This window comes from Mesocricetus auratus, unplaced genomic scaffold (genome assembly GCF_017639785.1).
Source record: "Mesocricetus auratus isolate SY011 unplaced genomic scaffold, BCM_Maur_2.0 Super-Scaffold_100013, whole genome shotgun sequence".
NCBI classification, from domain to species: domain Eukaryota; kingdom Metazoa; phylum Chordata; class Mammalia; order Rodentia; family Cricetidae; genus Mesocricetus; species Mesocricetus auratus.
In genome coordinates this window covers 62890603-62911303 of record NW_024429196.1, presented here as the reverse complement: position 1 = coordinate 62911303, position 20701 = coordinate 62890603, and the positions used below count along the sequence as shown (strand labels likewise).

The window sequence follows — 20701 nt, the reverse complement described above, 5'->3', positions numbered from 1 at the left end:
GAAAAGCAAGTCCCTATTAAAGGTTACCTAGTTTTTACTCACAAAAGTACACTAGCAGGGCTCTATAAACTAAACTAAGATTTTTTTTTATCACTTAGCCTGACATTTCACTAAAAAGATATATTCTAGTTACCTTTAATCCCAGTTCCAGGGAGACAGAACAGAGTAGGCAGACCACTGGGAGTTTGAGATCAGCCAGGGCTGCACAGTAAATAAATAGAAATAAAAATATAATGAAGAGCTTTCATGTTCATGTGTTGAACTCAAATGACCCTTACCCATGTACAAGCCCTAGCATGCATACACGCCTGCTTTCTATAATAAGAATACTGATATTCACATCCATGTACAAGCCCTAGCATGCATACACGCCTGCTTTCTATAATAAGAATACTGATATTCATCCATGTACAAGCCCTAGCATGCATACAGCCTGCTTTCTATAATAAAGCATGCATCTACACGCCTGCTTTCTATAATAAGAATACTGATATTCACATCCATGTACAAGCCCTAGCATGCATACACGCCTGCTTTCTATAATAAGAGTACTGATATTCACATCCATGTACAAGCCCTAGCATGCATACACGCCTGCTTTCTATAATAAGAGTACTGATATTCACATCCATGTACAAGCCCTAGCATGCATACACGCCTGCTTTCTATAATAAGAGTACTGATATTCATCCATGTACAAGCCTAGCATGCATACACGCCTGCTTTCATAATAAGAATACTGATATTCACATCCATGTACAAGCCCTAGCATGCATACACGCCTGCTTTCTATAATAAGAGTACTGATATTCACATCCATGTACAAGCCCTAGCATGCATACACGCCTGCTTTCTATAATAAGAGTACTGATATTCACATCCATGTACAAGCCCTAGCATGCATACACGCCTGCTTTCTATAATAAGAGTACTGATATTCACATCCATGTACAAGCCCTAGCATGCATACACGCCTGCTTTCTATAATAAGAATACTGATATTCACATCCATGTGAGTGTCAATAGCTCCTCATAGATTTACTAGGTGCATGATTCCCTCACAGCATACTTCTTTCATATAATATTCATTCTCAGCTCCAAACTACGCAAGTTACCTTTTCCATGTATTTTCATTCGCCCTCTGCACTTCCGGGCTGTTCTAGCAACATGTCAGGTCAGAATGCCTCCTGCAGGAGTGTGCAGCCCGGTCTAGCTTGGTCTCAAAAGCTGAGAAATCATCCACTTAACCAAGTTACTCACTCCCTGAACTCCACTTTCCTACTTTTGGGAACATCCACAAAATAAGGCCGCACACAGGCGCTGGAGCTTCACAAAAGTGAGACTTGGAGACCTGGTTTAATAAGGACATAAAAATTAGAGTGTGTGGAGTTGAGGAGTAGCTTCCTCATGCCTGTCACCTTCTCTGCAAGCAGCCTTGCAAAGTCTTCTAGAACAATTAGTGATCAGTTGAGGTTGTATAATTCATAGCTGGTCTTATCCCTCTTACTGAACTGCAGGATCATTGAGGCCTCAATTCATGTCAGAAACACTCTGGTGCCCTCCATAGCTCTTGGTGGGCACAGAGAGGGTCTCATAAGACTATCCAATATTGTGAACAAACAAGAAAAATATCCAATCATTATGAATGCAAAGTTGAACCTTGCACTTCACATAATAAAGTCTCTTAAGTTTTTGTTCCACAAATGACATCACCAGAGGAACGTTTTAAAGCCTTAGGAAGAAAAGCTAATCATTGTTATAAACCATCTCACACGCCACACCGACATCAGGGTTTAATGAGATCCAGATCAACACACCCACACAACTCCATACTTCACTGCTACATCAAATGTAGGTGCCAAAAGACCATTTAGCACCTATGAGATTCATACTTAACTACTGCACCTCACTACAGCTTGAATCTGAGTGGCAGATGTGAATTGTTAAGTTGACCCTATCTACCCAAGTATGGCCATTACTGTCCTCTTCCTGCAGCCAGGGCTTCCTGGTTTCACTTGAAGATGAAAGAGCTCTGAACCCTGATTCTCAGAGTCAGACATCCTGTCAATGGCTACACTGTAAAACATGTACCTGGCCAAATACGAGATTTCCAAGAACAACGTTGAAACACACACTATGCAACAAACACATTCTTTGGGACAAACTAAAGGCTTCCAAGGAAGAGGTAAAGTCTAGAAACTTGATGACAAAAATGTATTAAAAAGCATTATAAAATAACCTGGAACAAGGTATGTCCTGCCAGAGTTTGTCCAACACTAAGAGGAACTGCTTTCTGCTCAGTTCTTAGAATCAAATGCTAAGAGGAAGATTGGAATGAGCCAAGGCCCATCCTGTCCTCCTAAAAGCAAAGATGATGTAAGAGCCATCAGCGAGTTATACTTCCTCCACAGTAACCACTCATCATAGGACAGAGCCTGTGGTGAACTCTTGACAACCTTTGCACAGCGTTTGTTTTGTTCCTTCCCACAGATGGCCTGAGAATGTCCAACTACAAATCCACTTCCCCAGTACAGACCTTCCCCAGAACAACCATGTTACATGAGCTGACTCATCACCAAGACTTCAATCGCATAAAAATTTGTCGGCACTTACATGACCATGACATAGAGATGTCACTATGAATAATAAGAATTCCTCAATGTGTAGAAAGGGCACTAAAGCAAAACATACTCTAACAAAAACCGTGTGTTTCATGTAGTATATGAAAAACAGAATTACAGCTTTGAGGAGAGAGGGGGGTGGGGCAGTAAGCCTGATCACTGATCCCCGGATCCCTGGGATAGAAGGGAAGTGACAATCCTGACCAACAGATATACACAGACACACACATAAAGATAAAAATAATTAAATAAAAACTTATAAAGGGAGAGAAGCAAGGCCAGGTTAAAAACGAGGAGATAATCAGGTAGTGAAACTCCACCAAAACTACCCACCCAACCACAAGCTGATCACATGGCTATGTTAGCCTTCATCATATGTGGTTGATCCACAGTTTCTATATCCACAGATTCAAGCACAAGTAGACTGAAAATATTTGTGGGGGAAAAACAAAACAGAAACTACTGGACACTTGTGGCCTTTTTTGTCCCTTACTACTCCCTGAATAGCATAGCATAATAGCTAGTTACATCTGCATTGTGTGCAACACCAGTCCATGTGCAGACAGCTTCAAGTTGACCAGAGCTTAGATGTGCATCGTAGAAACACTACACTTCACGTAAGGTACTGGAGCATTCAGACTGTGATCTGTGTAGTCCTAGAATCCATCTCCTGAGAAGTCCAAGGACTGACTGACCCCACTGTGTGCTGGGAGGTCATCTCTAAAATAACCCGTAAGGCTACTTTTATTACACAGCTTAAGGCTCAGTGAGAGACAGTAGCACAGTGTTGTTCACGAAGCTTATAAACTGAAGACCTAGCATTTGCTTCCAAACCCACAACCCAAACTCCAAGTCCTTCCTTTTTTCTTTTTCCCCAATTCAATCATTCTTTCAGTTACAACAACTCGTGTTTAAAGTTCTTAGTGGGCTAATACTGGTATTGCATATGGATTTTAAATATCAGAAATGCCTACAAGTATCTTACAGCACATTTACCTCATAATTTCCATCTTTCAAACAGCATGTAGATTTGCTGCTGACTTAATGGGGTTCTGCAAGGAGCCTTTATCAAGAGGCTTATTAGAACACACTGCACACAATGGATGCCCTTAAAGTTCAGGATGCTGTCTGTCTGCCACAGGGTTCTTTGGAACATACACCTGGCTAATCCAGAACAGATAAAGTAAGGTCACAGATCCTTTCCCTGAAGCACAGCCAGAGGGAGAAAATGGTCCCAGTCAGGCATTCCTTGCACTTTGGGAATCTACCACCATCATCTGCAAACCCAGATGCACGTCTTCACGGCAAGTACTGACCTCTTGGGTAAGATCAGCACAGCAGGGGTCTGGAGCTTTCTGCCCTGAAGCTGGCTGTTCCTGGTCCCCTAACACCAGCTCAGTCAGCACCACAGTTCAACCCAGGGCAGCTGCAAAACCAGCAAGTCAGCTGCTACTGCCAAGACAGGGCAAACAGGCAGGTGAATGGCAATCCCATAACAAGTGAGCCTGGAAGGCCAGAGACTCTCTGTTTCTGAGGGTGAGCTCCAGTCCAGCATGAACAAGATTCCGAGGAATTCCCAGGAAGCTATGGGAGGAGAGGAAGCCTTGTGTGATGCTCTGCATAGCAGACGGTGTATCGGTGCTACCATGGGCACATGCAAAGATGCCAGAATGTCTGGCAAAAAGGAAAAGCCAAGGCAGTTAAGCATCAGAACTGCATGTAATCGAAAGTGCTCCTGGTTTTCACATGGATCCATCTGAGGACAGTGAACGCTTCAGGAACCAATGTCTGGCCAAACACAAAAATATACAGTGCAACCCTCGGAACCTTGGCTTTAAAAGGAAATCAATTAGAAAACAAAGCAAACAAATATGAACACAGGGCTAGGCAGCAGGTGAAAGCACTTGCCTCACGGATGAAGGAAATCCTGCCTTTCCTTCCCAAGAACACTTACCCAACAGAAACCGCGCAAGTCTGTAATTGCAGTGGTCCTGAGGTAACATGGGGGCAGAGACAGGAGTCCTGGAAGCCCCCAGGCAAGCTAGCCTGCTGGGCTGCTGAAAATAGCACAGAGGCAAACAGCAAAGAGACCCTGCCTCAATCGTGGCGGAAAGCTAGGGCCAACACCAATGCTGTCTTCTGACTGCTACATGAGTTCCACAGCAGGCATGTGTGCAAGGACACACACAAGCCATCAGCAGCTCTGCAATACAGGAACACACCAAGTTTTTCTTACCATCACTCCCTAAACAGTACAGCATAACAATTGCGTTAGGTACTGCAAGCAATCTGGAGATAATTAGGAGGCATGTGCAGGAATGCCACGCCCTCCAATGGGCTAGGCCATCTGCAGACAGAGTCCTGAAAAGTCTCCTTCATATATCAAGGGACAACTGAATGAGTGATGAGAGAAAATGGAGCCTGAGGAAGGATGAAGGGGGACAAAAGGTCACAAAGAATATGGATAAGGAAAAGACAGTGGTAAAGGGATTAGGGGTAATGGGGGGGCAAGTGGGGTGGGGAAATCTACTAAAGCCTTTGAAAATATCTCAACAACATGCTGGGTGGTGGTGGTGGTGCAAGCCTTTAATCCCAGTACTCAGGAGGTAGAGGCAGGGGGATCTCTATGAGTTTGGGACCAGCCTGGTCTACAGAGCAAGTTCTAGGACAACCAGGAAAAAAAAAAACAAGAAAAAATACTATATATATATATATATATATATATATATATATGTATATATATATATATATATATATACATTGTGCTAATTTTAAAGTTATTTCAAAGTAAAAGGGGTAGCGGCAGTGAGATGACTCCACAGGTAAGAGTACCTGCCACCAAGCCTAAGTTCAATCCCTAGGACCCGCATGATGGAAGATGAGAACTGACTCCCTAAAGAGACCTCTATCTGTGTATGGTTGGCATGTGTGTGCCCATGTACACATACACACACACAGTAAATAAATATATAAAGTTATCATAGCAATAATAATCTAGACATCTAAGGACGAGACACTGAGATTTGCATCTGAACACATCACACTCACCTGCTGAAAGGCAAAGGAAATGAAATGTCTTGTGGAAAGCCTGACATGTCTCCCAGAGATTAAGCAAAAAGAGAATGACAAGACAAACAGGTGACTTCCTATCACAGACAATAGGAAGCCTGGAGCACAGAGAGGAACACCCAAGTCCATAAACCCAGTGCTTCAGAGATGAAGGGGAAATAAAGACGCTCAGAGGATGTGTGGGAAGAGCCCTAGCTTCAGGAAGACCTACTCTAAGCTGAAGGGACACAAGACACAGCCTGAGTTCACAGAACAGAGCCAAGAATGGCCGCTATGAAGACAGACATAGGCTTTTGAGTATTTCTTTTCACTTCTTCCTTTAAGATGTATTTAAAATCAGGCTGCAGAAGCAGTCGCTTCACTGTCCAGCTGGCTCTATAACACATGGGTCAAACACTGGTGATAATGGCAGAGCACACAGACTGAAGAGCGGAGATCCGGGCAACACTTCTGCACTGTACCCGAGTTTGGCTGGCATCGTTTCTAGACAGTGATGCATCAAGATGCTCTCAGAATACTCACTAAGACCATAAAATGGAAACCAACACAAGCACTAGCAGACACCAATAAAATACAAAGGAATAAATGTTCAAAGTCAATGGAAATGGAACAGCAAAATGGCAGCCACAAACACAACAATTCATGAATGTGAAGCTGCAGAGCTACCATCAGGCTGTATGAGGAAGCAGCTGCAGAAATGGGCTGCCCACTAAGGGTTTAATTTAGGTTCCTATAAGCAAGAAGCTAAAGAATACACCAAACGGTAGCCCAAAGAATGAGCTACAGTAACACTGAGGATAGTGGAGGTTAAATCCCACTGGGCTTGCAGAGTTGAGACCACAATGGGCAAGCCCACGTGTCCATCAGCTCAGGAATGCACAAGCAGACTGTATAAGTACCACTTCACAACAAAAGGTAGTAAAATCCTGGTGGGCGTTACTGTGTGGAAGAATCTTAAACACATTATGTCAGATATAAGTGAAATGTATTACAAAGACAATTTCTCTTATGATTCCCTTTACCTGATTTCCAGAGAAGGCTCTGTAGAGCAGGGCAGCCATCTTCTAGGCTGGAGCTGGGGATGAGGTCAGACTGCCAGTGGCTGAAGGTCACATGGGAGGTGGACGTACACATGATGTGAAACGGAACTGTGCTGAAGGCCGCCCATTCTTTAAACTTACCAGGCCATTACTGAACTCAGCACTTACACTGGCTTTCACTGACTATATATCACGCTTTACTAAAACACAAATACAGACTACATAAAAGTGTAGCTGAGCCAGCAACTCTAATACCTGGAGATTGGAAGATGCAACTTTCCTGTGGAATAGCTTCACATCAAAGCCATCCTTCATGCAAAATCAAGCTCCTCCAAGATACTGTATGCATAGAATGTGGATCATCACACACTGGACACTACCTATCCTATGGAAGCACAGAAGACCAACTGAAGCCAGGAGCAACATGAAGCAAGGCACCCAAACCCCTTGCTATGCAGTCACACACTGCCTTGCTGTCAGTTGAAGGTCTGCTATGTTCTCTGGTCAGATAGTAGCACTGATGTTTGCACTTTAATGCTTGAACCCCACAGTCTGCACAGAACTAACACAAGGCAGAGAAGGGCCACAGAAGCCCACACAGAACCTTCTGGGGGATGGAAGTCAGTGTGGCCATTTGTTGCCATCGCACTTTAAAGCCAGAGAAGAAAATACCTCATCAGCAGTTAACTGATTTGCACAGGTTCCAAGCTATGTTAACATGGGTTCTACTTAGAAGCAGATACTTCAGCCTCGTCAACCACACCAAGCTCCTCATCTCTGCTGCCACCCCATGAAAACGGCCCTAGATGGAACATGAGGCAGCATACACACGGATGTCTTAAAGAAACAATTTCAGAACAGACAGAGTCTGGATTTGGCCAGTAGTTTTCTGACTCCTGCTCTAAAAGGACAGCTACTCAAGAGTGAACCAGGGCATCTGCTTTCTATGCACTCAGCCTTGGCCATTTCATTCTTACTCATAAACAGGAGACCAAAGTAATACACTTCTGCTGTCTTGTTCATTTGCAGGATGCTTTTCTAATATTTTTTAAAATACTGCCTTTCATCTTCTTCCCTAGGTATCAACAAACCATTTGGCCATACATGGAAGGTAGAGTCTCCGTTTTTATTTTAATGTCATAGTGTGTAACAACACCTGATCTCTAACTTCTTATGGAAATTTGAGTACACCCACCCTAGTAGCATAAAAACATTAACTTAATTTTATCATTACCAAAATGAAAAAAAGAGGAACTATAAACATCAAATCCAAGAAGTCTTTACCCTTTGGGTCCTTGTAATTCAACTTCATTAAGAAATATATTATAACTAAAAAACCAACAATCCCAGGATCCCAGACTGGTCCTGTCACCACGTTCTTTCTTCCACCAATACTTGACAGAATTATTTTCTCTGCCAGTGTGTCTTTCCTTTCTTTAAAAAAAAAAAAGCTATGTCAAAGCTGTTTCCTCAGTCAAGTTCCCACCAGACAAAAACCTGAAGGGGGCACCTCCAAGCAGGGATGCCACACTGCTCCAGCACTGCCATCATTTCTGAATTTTTCCTCTGGTGTCCCTAATGCATGTACATATTCCACTGCAGCTGTGTGTGGCAGCACTCCTACACCTCTTCTCAGACTTGGGAGACATGCTCCACTGAAAACTAGGAAGGCAGGAACTAGGTTTTATTTCACTATATCGAGAAGTAAAATAGAAAATGAATCCAACACCCACAAACTCTGGTCCCCTGTGACCAGTGCTTCATGCCATCTTTACCTGCACCTGCAATGTGGAGACCCTCCAACAATGAACCAAGTCTGCTTGTTCTCATTTCCACGATACATAGCATACAAGGGAAAGGTTAGAATGGCAGTTACATTTTGGTTAAATATTTAATAGGTTCACCTCTGAAATTCAAGGTATTCTGCTGAAACCTTCACATAAATACTGCCCTTCTTGCTTTTGGGCAAGACATCTCTAGTTCCAACTATGCACAGCAAAGCAAACCACATACACAAACATCTATAAGGATTGATTAGTCTCAGACAAAGTTTGCAAATTTCCAGGATTGTTTGTGATGGCAAATTCAACTTGAAGTCATATGTACAAACAACTCTGGAATGGATTCTCAACAAGCAAAGACTTAAAAGGAAAAAGGTTTATCATCCTCCTTCTAACTCTGACCTGCCTAGCATTGGTCCAGTATACTATTCTTAACACTGCTACTCCACAGATGGAGGGCATTCACAAACTTAGGAAAGACCTATCCACTGTCAACATCAGCCAGGGTGAGCATGACTCTGCATGTTGGAAGCTATGAGGTGGCTATGTAGATCCCAGCTTTGACACTCTAGGCAAGTGACAATTTCTCCATCCCTCACTTCCCTCAGCTATAAAACATGCTAATAACACATCTTAACACACCTACTTCATGTAGTTGAAACAAGTACACGTGAAAAAGGCACTTGTCACACAGCCCTGTAACAGACCTGTGGAAAGGGTAGCTATGCTGAACACCAGAAAACCATCTGAATAGCCTCTTCCTTGCCATCAGCCCATGACAGCCATAGCTATGGGAAGCCATATGATTTAAAAACAATTGGAGCCAGGGCGCCTGGTTTGTCTTACCCATTCAAGAGTCATCACTTGAGGCTACGACTTGAGGCCATCCTGGGCATCTCAATACAAACAAAAATAAACCAAATTATTGGAAAGAACACTCCACAAATATCATCTAAAGAAACCAGTAGGCGGTGCATCTGTACAAGAAGGCTGAATGAACCAAACATGAGACAGGATCTCCCCCACTCTTTTTGAACGTGAGCTATCTGAAGAACACTGAGACTGGGAAACTACTTTCCAGGTTCCTTGCTATGAATGCTTTTTCATTTACTTCTGTAATGTAGAATACTCCCCTAACTGTATGTCTAGGCCACTTTTATTTGAATATTGTATGTATTAGGCAGGTATGTGCTGGTCTTACATTTTTCTTCACTGACAAATCTCAAAGTTGTAGGACAAGAAGGAGGAAGCACACTTCCAAATAGCAAATCCCTTAAATTTATACTCATCATTTAATACCAGACAAATCAGGCTTCATAGCAAATCAACAGGTCTGCACATGTCTAGACCACCATGGTTCCATTCATACTTAGGGACTCCTGAGTTAATTACAGTGTAACTCTGATTGTATCCAGCCATACTGGGAGTGCTTTCTAACTTCAAATACTTCTGCACAGCAGCACAGTCTTGCAGTACTCTCTAAAATAGAATAAATATATCATAGAATCAACTCAAAACATGGCTAAGTTTTTGCAATGAAAAGAGTAAAAAACTAATGCATTGTGCTAGGCATGGTGGCTCTTGACTTTAATCCCAACACTCAGAAGGAAGAGGCAGGGGAATCTCTTCATGAGTTCAAAATCCATCCAGTCTTCATACTGAGTTCCAGGCCAGACAGAGCTACACACTAAGATTATGTTTAAATAATAACAATAATGTTATCCTGTACAACTGTGTAAAGTATGGGTCTAGAAATCTAATGGTCAAGAGGCCTTCTGAAGAACTGAGCATTCTTGTGAAATGACCCTTTGTGGATATAAATTCTCATGCACAGTGAGTGAGCAATCTCTAGTGCTAGCTCTAGCTCTAATGAAGTGATGTGTTGTAATTGGCATTTTAATACATTTCAGAAGGGCACCCTAAATTAATATGCAAAAAACACTGCCACATGTTTTAAATACAAATTCAAAATTAAAGCACTTCATCTAGTCATAAAATATTGAACACAAGAACAAATGTTACTCAAACTTGCTTGAATCATTGCATTCTAGTTGTGGGGCTTGGAATAGTTGTACAAAGGGAGTTCTTATTCCCAGTACTTACTCTTGTAGTCTACAGTTTAAAAAAAAATTATACCTCACCATAACCACTGTGTGCAAAGATGCTCTAAAATAAAATCATTACTGTGGCTGATTACATTATTACATTTTTTATTTTCCTTCAAAGGGGGAAACACCTGACTAATGTTGAAAAGCATTCAGAAGCATCACATGTCCTCTCACTATGAACTGAAAAATAATTACCTCTAAACTCAAGTGGGCAATTTTCTATATTAAGTCTATTCCCATATTATCCCAGTCAAATTAAGTAATGTCAGTCATTTATGTGACAGCTCCTAAAAACACCAATGGTTTTTTTCATATATATATCATCTAAAACTAGTTTTTAAATTATTACTTCCTTCCTTTCTAGCTTCAGTCACATACAGAAAAGTATTCTAAATAAGCCAAGCGGTTGTTTTCCCTACAGGATTCCTGACCTCGAAAATCATTTGCTGTCAGCCTGGAATGGCTGACCTTACTTTCAATGTGTAAAACAATGTGTAAACAGAATTCCCCATGACAATCATTAGAATTAGACAAATTCCATTCATGAACTCAGTAAGATAATCCTTACATTAGCAAGGCAAGCATGCATTCATGATAGAAGCTTTTATAAAAACCACTACTGGAGCAGGCCTGTGAACTGATAACAAGAGAAAATATTCTCATTAGTGAGATAACCCTGAAAAGGAGGTTGGGTTTCTTGTCCTACACTGGAGAGGAAAAGGGGACAGAAATGGCACCTATCTCCAAACATAATATAGCACTCCAATTCCATGTGATGAGTCACATTGAAATACTTTATAACACTTCAGTACAATAAAAATCAGAGACCTTTCAGTTTCCTCATACTGGATGGAGACTAATGTTGCTTAACCACTTTTAACATGTTCAAAACAAAACAAAACAAAGGTAAGGACTGAGTGAGTTCAAGGGGTGGCAGTGAGCATGGACTTCCTCTCCCAGATGACTTTCTGTCCTGGCTGCCATCTTCTAGATGCCCAGTCTCCTGTAGTTTGGACGAGAATAACCTTCCATGGGCACAGACAAGTGACCTGTGTAGCACCAAGTGCAGCCAGTAAAGGGTTCCCTGTGGACTCTCCTGTCCTCTGTGTGTGAAACACATGCAATCCAGAGGCTTGATTCAGCCAGTTCTGGGAGGTGACTTCTGGTTCAAGTGCTTACCCTGTACCAGACATGTGACAAGCACTGCTGTAGCCCTGAGGTCTAGCCTTTACCCACTAATGGCATTTTACAGAACAGGAAAACAACTTGCACAAGACCACACAGTTCAGGTCATATCAAGAAACCCAATTCTCTGTCTTCGCCACCAATGAAAAGTACAGAGCACAGCCATCATCAGAGAAACTTCTTCCTCCTTTGGTATACGGGAACTAACACACACAGAGACACACAGCTGGACACGTGCAAAGAGTGAAAAACCTTGAACACTCAGTCCTAAATGGGACATCTCCATCAACCCCTCCCCTCAGGGCTCAGGGAATTAGTCAGAAGACAAAGACTATAAGAGCTGGTGGGGCTAAAAGACAAGGAAACAGTGTCTTCCAGAACAACAGGACTGACACACATGAACTCAGGGACTGCGGCAGCATACACAGGGCCAGGCAGGGTCCTAGTGCTGAGAGCAGAAACAGACACAGGCCCCATCCCTAACCCACAAGTTTCTTCCAATGGAGTCTCACTGGGCACACAAACCACACTTAAGGGCAGATCCCATATGCCCAGCAGTAGATGGCCAACAAGACGCTCATGATCTCAAGTCCCAAATGCTGCCAACCATATTTTAGTAAGTTAATTTGCAGAGGGTAAAAAGGGGTCATTCTTTTTAAGGTGTTCACAGTCAAATGCATGCAACCAATAATAGTGAAAAACGACCACACCAAATTCTCAAACTATGGTTTCCAAAACAAAGCAGGCTAATATCTTCCATTTTCCACACTGACTTCCAATCTTACAGAAGGCAAGGCTTTGAAACCTTACACTCAAACAGAACAAAAACAGGTAGCAGCGCTTTGCTTTTCCACAGCTTTGGAAGGTGCTTGGTCCTGCCTCAACTTGATATGCCATACTTTGTTGACTCCCGGAAGGTGATGAGGATGGCCCATCCATCCTCAGAGGACGGACTGTGGCCCAGATGGCCCTGCTTCACTGTCACCTCATTGGGACCACACGTGGGATCCTGGGCCTTGACATCTGTCACACCACTGTTTGTTCTTCCCCCTAGCCTGGTCGGTGAAGCACAAGGCTGGAAGGGACCCTCTCCAGAGAGGGCGGCAGGCTAGGGCAGCACTCTGAACAGCTCCTCTCAAGAGGAAACTTTCCTGTGCCCTTCCACAGTTCCACAGCTCCCCATCACTTCAGAGCAGTGTTAGAACGCTAGGACCACCTGGGCTGTGCAAGTGAGAAGGGCAGAGACAATGATCCTACCTGGGTGACGTGACGTGATGTGACAAGGATGTGGAGCCCTAGTTCCCACAGTGGACAGAGACACCTGTACAACTCAGCCTCATGCGTGCTTCAAACCTACTTTCTACCTTTGCCAAACCACGCCCTCTCAGATTTGTCTACTAAAGCATTTCTGAAGGCAAAAATGTGCAAGGCCTGTCCCTTTGGGAAGCACGGCCCACACTGGCCTAATAGTAAGACCCATGCAATCATACATGCTGTTTCAGAATGATCTGGTACTTCTAATACTCATTTGTGGGCCTAAAAATTAATTTTGGTAACTTCTATCATCAGCATATTTGCAATCCCAAACTTTTCCTGAGGACAGAAGTGTGCACGTGCACACACACATACACACAGAGAGAGAGAGAGAGAGAGAGAGAGAGAGAGAGAGAGAGAGAGAGAGAGAGAGAGAGAGAGAGAGAGAGCGTACTGTGAGAACTCCGCACTCTCTACTATCTGCCTCTCTGTACTCAGCCTTTCCCAGCACAACTGTGAGCTTCACCCTCATGCAGGCCCCTGCCCAGTGAGCACAGAGGGCTCGACTCCTCCAACAGGAAGCAGGCCCTGCAGAAGGCTCTCATCCCGGGGCCTCCTATGCTACTCTAATTCCAGTCTGTCCTTTACTAAACAGCCCAAATTAAGCAACTGTCGACTGTGATGGGTAGGACCCAACATTTCAAGTCTTCTTCAAAAAGTGAAAAATATCCTAACTTAAAAAGACACAAGTTTCTATTTCTCACTTACTCATATTTGAATAGTACAGAGGGTATACTTTTAATATTTATGAGCCAGGAAATACTTCAGATTGATAATACACAGATACACCTTGACACAGAGCAGAATTGTAGCCTTATCTTAAAACAAAAACAGTCTAAACTGAAAATGTGTTTGACAGAGAGAGAGAGAAAGAGAGAGAGAGAGAGAGAGAGAGAGAGAGAGGAGAGAGAGAGAGAGAGAGAGAGAGAGAGAGAGAGAGAGAGAGAGAGAGATCTGTTAGGAGCAGGGAGTATTGACAGGGTAGAAGTGGGGTGAGAGGGTGGGAGGTGTGTGATTAGATTACATGATATAAATATGAAACCACCGAGGAACAAATTTAATTTAAAAGTGAGTTTGAAGGGTACGGACAGAGCTCGGTGGTAGAGCACCGCCTAACAGGTACAAGACTCTACATTCAATCCTCAGTCCAAAAAGACAGGAAAGAAAGACACAGAAAGTGCATTTACTATACTTGACAATGACCACTCTGTCGTCCCTAGCAGCACAGGGCACCACAGGGTCCACTGTGTCCTTCCTAATGGCAAACTGACTAGCTGCTGCTGTTCACTGCCACTGTCCAGCAGTACATCCTAATAACCAACTATCGACAACAGTCTCTACTGAAAATAAATGTCTTTTCTTCATTGATTGAGACAGTGTCTCACCAAGTTGCCCGGCAAGCTAACTTTCAATTCCTGGCCTCAGGAATCCTTAGACCACAGCTTCCTGAATTAGCTACAAGTACAGGTGCAGGCCACAGTCACCAATACCAGCTACAGAGGGCGCTACTAATTGTGTATCACTTTATGCAATTGTAAAGCTAAGAAATCACAAATTAATCTACAAGTCTAGGATTCATTAATAAATTTCTGGGTTCTACTAGCTAGCTAAGGCTGCTATTAGCCTATCTGAGCCCTCATAGAAACTGGAACATGGTTCTCCCTAGACAGATAAATTCTAAAGGCAGGCCTCCAAATGCCCACCTTGGCAAGTATCCCTACCCCGAGAGCCTTGCCTGTAGCTGTAAACAAGATAAAGTCCCCTCTCCAAAAGGCTCATATTCTGAGTGAAGCACACATATTCAAGCTCCATGCTTTCTCTGTGATTCTGAGCCATCGGACTCTCAAATGCTACATTTAATGTGCTATACCTAAGTCCCCACCTCATTAAACTCTGCACTACACTCATCAGTTCCAACATGAGCCCAGGGGTTACCTATGCCAGCACAGAGTTCTAGTGCATTTTCAGGCAGCAAACAAGCACTGTTTCAAGATTCAAGTAGCTCAGAAAATTGATCATATGTCCAAAACATCACCTTATGATACCTGGCCAAATATACTTCTGCCGAGAACATTTACAATTAACTGTCTAGTTGTTAAGACATCTCTGACTTTGAAAGTGTGTTATAAGGTTCGTTTTCCTATTATAACAGAGCTGAAGATTCCCTGTCACCCAACAACTGCACAGCAAAAGTCTCATCACTGTGAGGACACTGGTACTGAGAACCTGCTGCAGAGCAGGCGTGCAGAAGTAGATACTACAGACTATGGAATAACAATAATATAAACAATGTTACTGGCGCATGCACTTATTACACACACACACACACACAGTTGTAGAGTGGCCTCAGGTGAACCCTAAGACAGGATCCTGAAGGGAGTACTGTCATCACAGGAGGTGACTGCTCCAAGAAAGACAGTTCTGTATAAAGATCCCCAAAGACCTTCCATGTGAACAAGGTAAAAAACCTGAGCCACTGATGCTCCTAACACTAGGTAGGTCTCAGCTAAAGTGTGCTTTCAGTTTGGTTTTTGTTTGTTCGTTTGTTTGTTGGTTGGTTTGGTTTGGTTTGGTTTGGCTTGGTTTTTCCAGACAGGACTTCTCTGTATAGTCCTGGAACTCACTCTGGAGATCAGGCTGGCCTCAAACTCAGAGAGCTCAACCTGCCTCTGCCTCCTGAGTGACAGGATTAAAGGTGTGGCATCACCAACAGGTTTGTGTTTTCAGTTTTTAAACAAACAAAAATAAATAATTAAAAAAAGCAAAGACACGTAGAGAACTGGTGGAATAAGAGTCTAAAGACTGCATATGGCTATTGTTACTTGTTTACACGCCTCTGCCTCCATAGTAAAACATGTTTTTGACATGTGTAGCTTATCCTTATGATTATATACTCAGGTGACTCTTCTTACTCAGAGTATAAATTGTCTTATGCTCTGAATAAAGTTGGCTTTTGCATGAGGAAAACAAAAAGAGTATAAAGACAAAATATTTTTGGACAGTTGTAAAATGTATTTCTATTTTATGCTAATTGTTACTACAAGAGCCAAAAAGTCAAGTTTTCTTTTCATTTATGAGATTAAAGGGTAACCTATTTTTATAAGCATAGCCTGACCCACAGTAAGAAGTCTACGTTGGTGCCCATGCCCCAGGCCATCAGGGTCACTCACCACACTCTCATCACCCAAGGCAGCTTCAAGGCCTGCAGCCTCCACACAGCAAGGGGCTTGGATGAATGTAGCAGTTTTACCTTTTATGCTGCACTTTTTACTCTCTTTGATATACAAACACCACTGTGTTACAATTCCCTCAGCTTAGATTCTTAAATTGTAGGTCACTTGCTTAATTCTTAATAACTGAATGTGGGGGGTTTAAAAAAAAAACCTTTGGCAACAGTAAAAAGATTTCTAAACATGCATAGACCAAAATTAACAGGAAACCAAATACATGATGAACGCAAAATAGGGGTGGAGGGAGGGGGCCAGTGCTCAGCATGAACTGTACTGCAGCCTTGCTCTGGCCACAAAACAAGTGTGCTTTGTACCAAACCCACCATCACACAATCAAGGAAGCATCTGGGCTCAGATTCCAAACAGTTATATGTTATAGACTTCCCTGTTAAACTGTCCAAAGTTTTCTGCTCCTCTAGAAACATGTGACAACTTAAAATTTTCCAATCATAGCATGCATGTATCAAATTAGTATTGATCTTAGTGCTGTATTGCTAGTGTTAAAATATTTGATTGTAAACATTGCTGTTTCAGTTTCTGACTTGAGTTTGCTAAAACAAATAAGTAAATAGAAAATTTTGGGGGTTAGGACAGAATTTCCAAAGACTTCTGACATGGCCCTAACCATACTTCTGCCATTTGGTACCATGTATCATGTGAAACAGTGTTCTCAGCATCACTTCAAAGCATCAATCAACTGAAAACCCTACAGGTGCTCCACATCCTGTAGTATCAAATGATCATCTGAGACCTAATTATTTTGTGTAAAAATAAATAAGCATATCAAATTTAGCATGCAAATTTTCTCTTATCTTAGTGACAAAATTAATGAAGCTATTTTTTAAACGTTTATGATTTGGGACTAGAGAGATGGTTTGATAGTTAAGAACACTTGCTAATCTCTGAGAGTGCTGGAGTTCAGTTGCCAACCAACCCACACACTGGGTACCTAGAACTGTCTGTAACTCCAGGGGCCCTGACACCCTCTTCTGGCTGCTGAGGTAATTGCACACACATATACATATACATATACAAACAAAGTATTTTTAAAAATTGTGACTGTTATTAGATGCTTACTTTATACACCTATTTTATATTCTTATAATAACCAAGAGCTTATTAAACTTTCTTCAGTGAAAAGAGGATATGAATGGAAAAGTTTTAATCAGCCCTTGCCTATATACAGACTTAATACACATTCCCATGTTTGCAGCCTAAGAACAATACGTTAAAGCACATAGGTTAGGTGTGCAGTAGGCTAGACCATGTAAGATGTGTGGATGGATACATTTGTATAATAGAACCACCAACAGTGTATTTCCCTGTGTGTGGCTGTAATGTTAAGAGATGAATCTATTTCCCACCGTGTTTTATTGTGCTTAAGATTATTGATTGAGCAGTTCTTCCCTTCACACTGCTACAATCTTTACATACGCATCCTATCTCTTTGCATGTACGTGTGAATAGGGGTCTGCACATGCCACAGACCTTCCACCTTTCTGAGACCAGACCTCTTGGTGTCCAGCTACACTAAACTGTCTGGCCCACAAGCTTACGGGCATTTTATTTCCACCTCCATTTTGCCACACACTGAGATTAGAGGACCTGTGCTACCGCTTCTGGTCTTACGCGGCTTCTAGATATCCAAACGCAGGTCCTCCTGATAGCACAGCAAGCATTTTGCCAACTGAAAGATCTTAAAGTCCAATAATGCTGAATTCTTATATATTGGAGTCAAATGGAAAATATAACTTCTACTTTGGGTGAATGAAACACATCAAAACAGTACAAATCATTTCACAGATACAGTAAAATTGTTTCTTTCTGATAATAAATATCTTTACCTTTAAAGGAAAAACATTTACCCTCTAGTGTTTGTATAAAATGTGTTTTATATGCATCCTTTGCTGTTTTGTAGATGCTGGGAATAGAACCCAGGGCCTCAAGCATGTTAAGCCCACATCCTAACCTCAAGCTAGACCTCAATACAAATATTGATGAGATACTTCTTTGCTGAAAATAAGTCAGTTTGTTCTGACACCTGCAAACAATATACTGTGTAAATGTCAATTCCAGCTTTCTCCACTCCTTCATCTTGATACAATTTACAGAAGTAAATCTCTGCTAGATAAGGGAATATAGAAAGAAAGTTCACTGATGCAGCACCTGCCTAACACGTTTGAAGGACAGGGTTCATAGACACAAAACAGACAGAGGGATTTTTCTATTGCATGAAGATAAAATCACAGCAATTCGATTATCAGAAAATAGCAACCATCCCTTTTAGATTCCATAGTTCCTGCTAAGAAATGATCTATCTCAGCCTTGAGCTGGAAAACTGTAATTCTGTGGAATTAATTCATCCAACACATAAAGGACAGCTACTACGTAAGACAAGGAAGGCTGAAGCCAATGGAGCTGGCCATGAAGCAGGCTCAGTGTCTGAGGAACCCACAGCCACTGATGTTGAGGTCACTGGAAGACTTTCTTCACTGAACACAGAGCCTTACCTCGGAGATTTCTGGGGTGAATCTGCTTTGTTCGAGGCATTTTCTGAGATTTAAGAGCTCCTTTTTCTTCTTAGAAATTTCTGGAAGAGCAGGTTACAAAAGGATGACTCCATGTACTTGTCCCACCTCAGTTAATCCAAGTGCTGGAAAGAAAAAGATAAAAGAAGTAAATCTCACTATCAAAAGAAAAGGTGATGCCAAAAAGTTGGAAGCACTTAGTGCAGTGCTGACCAAACCACAAGAAAAAGTAACCTCTGCGAACATCATTTGCTTCTAACTAAGCACAGGACAGGTTATCTTGCCACTCCCTAGGCCCCCTTGTTGATAAACAAGAGAAACAAAAGCCAGGCGTTGGTGGTGCACGCCTTTAATCCCAGCACTCGGGAGATAGAGGCAGGCGGATCTCTGTGAGTTCGAGGCCAGCCTGGTCTACAGAGCAAGTTCCAGGACAAACTCCAAACCTATACAAAGAAGCCCTGTCTTGAAAAATAAAAGCAAACAAACAAACAAAAAAAAAAAAAACTAGGGAAACAAAGAGTCACTAGATATAAATTAGAGTGAAAATAGCATTACTGGAATTACAATGAAGGATAGTAGTGTACGGTGACAAAAAGGCATGCTGTACACAGTCCATGTCCCATCTATAAAGGAAGCCCAATGTCCTGGTCATGTCATTTCAGTTGACTCAGTTAACACGCACAGTTGCTATGGTGGCTGCTCCCCAGTGATGGCACGCCTCCATTCCAGGTTCAAGGCAGGACTGCACATGCCTGTGATCTGCAGCTGCATGCTGACCTTTGAGTAGACCACAGACATGCCTCACATCCATGCAGTCTGCACTTAGTTATCAAAGAAAGATCTTCCAGAGCATTCTGTCCCCTCTGGCACAGGCCAGGCACTGTTCCAGTCCTGTATATTACTAAAGGGTTGCAATGCCAGTTACACAATATGATCACGCTGTCTAAACAAAAAGCAGTCCTTTGTTGTTTTTAAGTCTCTGAGGCCTGGGAATTACTTGTTACGGCAGCGTTACCTAGTCTGTCCTGACTGTGTCTTTTCAAAAGCAATCTGAAATTCCTCATGCCATTATGTAATTATCCATCAGGCTGTTCAACCCACGGCCCATGGCCAGTAACCAAGTTTGACTGGGGATCTCTAAGTATGTCACCCAACAAAAAATAGTAAACTTACTTAAAACATTACAAGGTTTCTTTTTTCTTTCTTTCTTTTTCTTTTTTCTTTTTTGTAACTCTGTTGCAAGGTTCGTGAACCATGACATTATGTTGCAATGTCAGAAGGTTGAATGTGCCTGAAACTTAACCATCCATATGCCCAAATCAGCAACCCAGGTCTCTTCCATTAGATTCTTTCCCAACAATCAGTTCAAATTTTAGCTTTCACTTCCTGCAACAATGCTGATAAATAAGCAAAGCCCATTATGTTGGCACTAAAGGTGAAACAAAGTTTAATCACTAAGCAAACATAAGGAACAGACTAAGGTCGCTTTGTTTAAAACCTCTCATATCTATTACAGCACAGGGCACAAGAGAACACTTAGTGGGTAATGGGTACTTGTTTTACTGTAGAATTTCTACCTATCACAATTTAATCCTAACAACTGAGACAAGAGTTCCAATTCATCCATTTTACAGAAAAACAAAACAAACAAACAAACCAAGTTTTAGAAGAGGTTGGGAAATCTGCCTCAGATCACTAACTATGGAATGTGGCCCCACATGACTCCATGCCCATTTCCTCAGAGAAGGTAACACCTACCAACCCTAGACAACCCCCTCCCAAAGGGATGAATGACACAGCAAATTGTGAGGACATACTTTGGAAT

General features: G+C 42.2%; 1 protein-coding gene across 7 annotated transcripts in view; it reads right to left on the bottom strand.

Moving 5' to 3' along the window:
• Hivep1 (HIVEP zinc finger 1) overlaps window positions 1–20701 on the bottom strand; it is a 150951-nt gene that overhangs the window by 106718 nt on the left and 23532 nt on the right. For all 7 annotated transcript variants that reach the window (XM_021224969.2, XM_040755889.1, XM_021224970.2 and 4 more), the window contains one exon: window positions 18859–19001. In XM_021224969.2, the coding sequence (XP_021080628.1) occupies window positions 18859–18898 (40 nt within the window). In that variant the 5' untranslated portion in view covers window positions 18899–19001. The remainder of the gene's footprint in view (window positions 1–18858; window positions 19002–20701) is intronic.